At 39.2% G+C, this 6,000-nt stretch overlaps 1 protein-coding gene across 2 annotated transcripts in view; it reads right to left on the minus strand.

Moving 5' to 3' along the window:
• The window catches only part of EIF3H (eukaryotic translation initiation factor 3 subunit H), a 92,088-nt gene extending 86,443 nt beyond the window's left edge, over positions 1-5,645 (minus strand). For both annotated transcript variants that reach the window (XM_025871023.2, XM_025871022.2), the window contains exon 1: positions 5,479-5,645. In XM_025871023.2, the coding sequence (XP_025726808.1) occupies positions 5,479-5,610 (132 nt within the window). In that variant the 5' untranslated portion in view covers positions 5,611-5,645. The remainder of the gene's footprint in view (positions 1-5,478) is intronic.
• Between the last annotated feature and the right edge of the window lie 355 nt (positions 5,646-6,000).

A 6,000-nucleotide genomic window follows, 5' to 3' on the forward strand; every position in this document is an offset into this window, starting at 1 on the left:
AAGCAAAAATATAACTAAGTGGTCAAAATGTCAGACTGCATACTCAATTTAATCCTCATGCAGCATGTACTTAGCCTCATGTTAAAAATAATGCTAACAAGACTGCTTATCTGGTTTACCATCCATAGCAAATGAAAAGCTGGAAATAAAAGGGGTAAGACATGTAAGTTTAACAACAAAAACACTAAGAAAAAAAGACAGCCAACTAAAAGACAAATTACGCAAGGCACCTCAAAGACAGGGGACATTATAGAAATAAACAGATGTAAATACCCAAAGGGATTCTCGAGGACTACTGTCCAGTATGGGGCAACAAATTATGTTCTTAAAGATAATACTAAATAAGTCATCAAAACATGGCTAAGCTGTGTTCAATATTCTCTGACTAAAGAGGCAGAAACTTATGTAATACACTTCAGAAAGATTTACAATTAAAATGGTAAAATGTAAAGATTTCGGTGCTTAAAAGAATTTCAAGTTATCTGACTGAAATATCCACACACGAGAACCAACTTACTCTTTCCTGAAGTCAGAAAACTGAAAGGAGGAGCCAAGAGCCACACAATTTTTTTGTTGTTAAAACATTTAAAGGCCAAATTGCATTCTACTTGAGACTTGGATTTTAGACTAAGGTTTCCATTTCATAGTTTAACAAGCTACTATCTAGTCTAACAAGCTACTAACTTCATGTAGTGTCACACACACACACACACACACAATACACAGTGATATAGGTCATTAGGCCTAGTATAAGCCCTTTATAAATTTGAATTATTCCTTTCAGTTCACAAAGCACTTCCACCAACATTTTCTCATCAGCTTTGAAGAACCACAGGTACGTAAGGCAGATAACATCTACCCTTAGAACTGTTGTGAGAATCAGACATAATCTAACCAAACTTTCCTTCACAGGGTCTTGTAAATAGCAAGTGCTCAATTAACATTAGTGACTTTTCTTACAGATAAGACACTGATGCTTTAAATAAAGGAAGAAATATGAGCGAGTTTATAAAGCTCACTGGTCTCCCAGCCTCACTCGTGTTTCTCACCAACACACCATTTCTACAAAGCATTTACTGACCCAGTTTCCTCATGATTCATTTTCAAGAAAATTTCTTGTACCCAGAACTGTATTAATTCATTCACAGTATCTGTGTGCTTTCTATGTGACAGTCACTGTTAATATTGCAGTGAACAAACCTGACACTGATCCTGCTCTCAGGAAGTTGATACTTGAGTGAGAGAAGACAAGCAACAAATAAATATGAGAATTTCGACAGTAACAAGGGCCTGACTGGGTGATAAAAGGGTCAGTGAACTAATGGGGCCACTTAAGAGCAGCTGGAAAGTACCTCTGAGGTAACATCTGAATGATACCTAAATGACAAAGTATATGGAGCTCTGACTTTTTCACTTATTAATAACATACTCTACCTTACATCCAATAAAGGAGGAATGAGGTAGCTAACAATTCTAAACAATAAAATAACTTTTTACATAAAAGGAAAAACAAAATTTTAAAGGAATAAATTTCAATGGTAATCAAAATCGAAATCCAAGTTTTAAGCAGTGGAACTATGAAAGATATAAGTATTTTACAATTTGGGACACCTGGATGGCACAATCGGTTAAGCATCGAACTCTTGGCTCAGGTCGTGATCTCAGGGTCAAGATCAAGCCCTGTGTCTGGCTCCAGTCTCAGATCTCAGCACAGAGTCTGTCCCTCTTCCTCCCCCTTGGGCCCCTCCCCCCATGCATGCTCGCTCGCACGTGCTCTCTAAAATAAACAAAAAATTTTACAATTTTGTCTTCAAATTATCATCTCAAAAAAAAAACAAATTATCATCTCAGTGAGAAAAGAAAAACTATTAATGAACAGTCTATGATAATGTTCGGATAAAGGAAGAAATCAGTGTGGACCAGAACAATACTTCTTACATATTAATATGCTATAAACCACCTGATACAGCAGATCAAGACGGGGGGGGCCCAAGATTCTGAGATACTATATTTCTGCATTTCTAACAAGGTACCAGATGAGGCCAATTCCACTTGTCTCGCTGATCCATAGAAAGATTCAAACTGGTTTGGAGGAACGATGTAGGTTTTACATGAGAAGTTCTACAGGAAAGATCAGTTTGACCTTTTCTAGGAACAATGAGATCATCTGACTGCAATGAAGAGCCACTCCTCCATTCCAAGAGGATACACTGAGCACTGACTCTGTGCAAGGTACAGTAAAAATCTCATTGACAAGCCTAATGGAATGGACAATTAAAAGATTCTTGAGAGATACCATTTCACACAAGAAAAACAAACCATCTAATTGTCCATTAACGGTAAGATGAGGACAATTATGTCATATTCATACAATGAGGTTCTCTATAGTAATGAAAAGGAATGAATTAGCCACAGTCTAGAATGGACTAATCTCAAAAACAATGTGAGATATGCATATATGACTCAAGACATAGGAGAACATGTACTATGATTAATTCACATTTCATCCATATCATTAATATAAACAGGCAAACTGAACAAATTGTTTAGAAATACTCCGTATGGTGAAGCTATAAAGAAAACCCAATCCCTAGATGGGGTGGGAGGATGGGTTAGCCTGGTGATGGGTACTAAAGAGGGCACGTTCTGCGTGGAGCCCTGGGTTTTATACACAATGAATCATGGAACACCACAACAAAAACTAATGATATAATGTATGGTGATTAACATAACAATAAAAAATTTAAAGAAAACGCAATCCCTGAAACAAAGCTCACAATAGTGATTATAGGGTGGGGATTAGGGACAGGAGGAAAGGATGAAATAGGGGAAGAGGCTTCAAAGATATTCACAATGTTCTATTTCGCAGGTTGAATGGGAGGTAGCTGGATGTTTATTTTGTGATTATTTAAATTATGTATCATAGATACTATTTTGCATGTGTGATATATTTTGATTTTTTTTAGAATTGAGAACGCTATCAATGATTTTTCTAAAAACTAAATCAGGGAATTATTGGTGATGGAGATTCTAACAACAGTGAGTTGAAGAAAGAATGGAAAACTACAAATATAGATAATTCTTTAACCGTTGACTTCAAGAAGAAAAAAGTGGAAACTGAGAATGGAACTAAGTGAAAAAGAGAACTGAACACTGTAATATGGGAAAGTCCTGACAATGTTCACATGTTAAGGGGAAAGTAATATTAAAGACACAGAAGATGTGATGAAACAGAACCAAAGGTAGGAAAGGAAAGGTTCAATACAAGAAGAAAAACAGGTCTTGACCACTAAAAAGATGCCAGGAACAAATGTGATTAAACATCAGACTAACCAAATAGTCCTGTGTTGCTGGAACATACACTTCCTATGAGGCTTGGAAATAGTAGGAAATTAACCTGAACACAAAAGCAAGGACATCTTGATAGGCCTTGAATTCACTGCAACATCACTGTAAACATTTAAGGAAGGAAGTTAACAAGATCTAAACTTTCACATTAAGTGAATGTTTTAATTAAATTATGAAGGATGGACTGAACAGGGCTAAGAGAACAATCCAAGATACCATTAGAATAATCTATAAAAGATATGAGGACAAGTACTAGGAGCAGTATAAAAATGAGGGGCACCTGGGTGGATCAGTCGTTAAGGGTCCAACTCTTGATTTCGGCTCAGGTCATGATCTCAGGGTCATGGGATCAAGTCCCATGGCCGGCTTGCACTCAGTGAGGAGTGTGCTTCTCTCCCTCTCCCTCTGACGCTCCCCCCCGCCCCGCTCGTGTCTCCCCCTCTTAAAATAAATAAATCTTAAAAAAAAATAAAATGAAATCTTTTATTCATTCATTCATTCTATCTATATCAGTTAATAGGTCTCTATTGGAACATAACACGTGAAAAAGCAAAGTCCTCCAGTAGCTTACGTTCTGGTGGGGGAGTCAAACAAGAAAACAAACAAGACAGTTACAGGCAGTGGAAAATGCTATGAAACAGGGTGGTGTGATGGAGGATGATGGGGAGGGAGCTACATTCAACAGGGCTGGTAGGCAAGGCCTTTCTTAAAATGGGGCATTTAAGCCAAGAACCTAAAGAATCAAAAGAAGCCACTAAATACTTGAGTATTTCAGGAAGAGAAAACAACTAAAATGTCACTGTGAATGGAGCCCAGAATAAAGTAGGAGGTGAGTTTGGAGAAAGAGACAGGAGTAGCAGGACCCTGAAGAATATGGTATGAAGTCTGTATTTTATTGCAAGTGGATATGATTGATGGTATATAGGTAGATGAGAAGCAGATGAATTTGATATATTTTGGAGGTGGAATCAACAGGGTTTGCTGAGGGGAAAAAAAAACAAATGTAGGTTAATGCCTAGGTTTCCTGACTTGTTCAAATGGTTAGATGGTAGTTCCATTTACTAAGACGGGAGAGACTGAGGTAAGACCAAGGATGGGGAGAGAGGAAGGAAGGGGAGATGACAGTAATCTTATTTTGGACAAGTTAAATTTGAGATGCCTATAAGATATCCAAAAAGCGATGTCAGGCAGGCAGTAGGATGCATAAGAGTGGCATGCAAAAACCAGGTCTGGCAAGAAATATAAATCTAAAGGTTTTCAGAATATAAATAATATTTAAAGTCAATGAAAGGAACTTAAGGAGGGTCTACTACTGTAACTTTTTGTAACACAAATAATAACACTGAAGCAACTAAGATTAAATGGTAACTTACTATGTCTGACACTGTTCTAGTTATTGACACATTTCAGCCAATTTTAATCCTCAAAACAACTAAAATGAGGAAAATAACTATAAAGAGATTAACTTAACCAATGTCATTCAGCTAATTTTAGAGATAGGACTCAATCCCAAGCAGTCTGGCTCCATGAGTGTGCTTTTACCTACTCTCGTTACACTATGTCAAGCAGAGACCTGATAGAAGGATGCCTAAACCCAAGTCCTGAGGCACTCCAACATTCACAGATGGGGAAAGAAGCAGCCAACATGAGAGATGTTTATGCCCACTACATAGTTTCAGATAAACGCTGAACCATAGGTTCAGAAGTGGCTACAAAGTAAATCTCTACTTGGGAAGTTACATATGTCAGGTCCCAGCAGAGAATCAATGAGGTTTACCTTACCTTCCAAAAGCCCTAGATTCCTAGATCCTTCACTACACCTCCTTCACCTATTTGTCTTCCTAAAGAGCCTTTCTCCGAATCCAGGCATCTCAAAACAAGACCCCAAGAATCTGCCACACACACCCCTAGCCTCTGTTCCCTATCTCAGCCCTCAACTCCCCCAATAGGTGGCAGAGAAAGCTGTTGCGCCTCCCAACAAAAAGTGAAGATGAAAGAGAAAGGTTTTAAGGGAAAACTTTGTCCCAGTCTCACCAGACCCAGGGAGAGGCTGCCAAGCAGCGCGTCTGGCGGGACTGGACTAAGAACTGAGCTCCCCACGTGGGCCTGTAGAAACGGAACCCCACTCACCAAGCCATCTATCTGCACTTGCTTCACGGCCGAATCTCCAGACCCGCCTTTGCCTTTGCCTTTCCCCGCCGGGCCGGTGGTGGAGCTGGAAGAAGTGGCAGCAGAGCCGGTGCCTTCCTTGCGGGACGCCATCTTTCCAGCCAGACAGGAAAAAAGAGAAACGTGAATGACCGGAAGCGGAAGTACGAGCTTTACGTGACGTCATGCACAGTCCGAGGGGTGGAGCTGGGAGGAGAAGCTGGAGTGGGGCTCCGCCTCCCTTCTCTTTTCCAACCTCGCCTCCTTCGCGGAGGTAATCTTTTGCGCATGTGCATTGTGCCTTTGCGGCTTCTTTCTCTTCAAAAGCTTGAAGACGAAATTAGACTTTTTGAAAATATTTTCCACCATATGTTTAGTCAGTCTCCATTAGCCAGATGACCTTAACAGCATTATAGCTCTTGTTTTTTGTAGGGTCTCACCTAAAAACGATTTCACTTTTTTTTTTATTAATCCCCATTGCCAATCTTGAAAACTATGAAGAAC

Source organism: Callorhinus ursinus, unplaced genomic scaffold (genome assembly GCF_003265705.2).
Source record: "Callorhinus ursinus isolate GAN/ISIS: 27379988/994484 unplaced genomic scaffold, GSC_fseal_2.0 scaffold5, whole genome shotgun sequence".
NCBI lineage: Eukaryota > Metazoa > Chordata > Mammalia > Carnivora > Otariidae > Callorhinus > Callorhinus ursinus.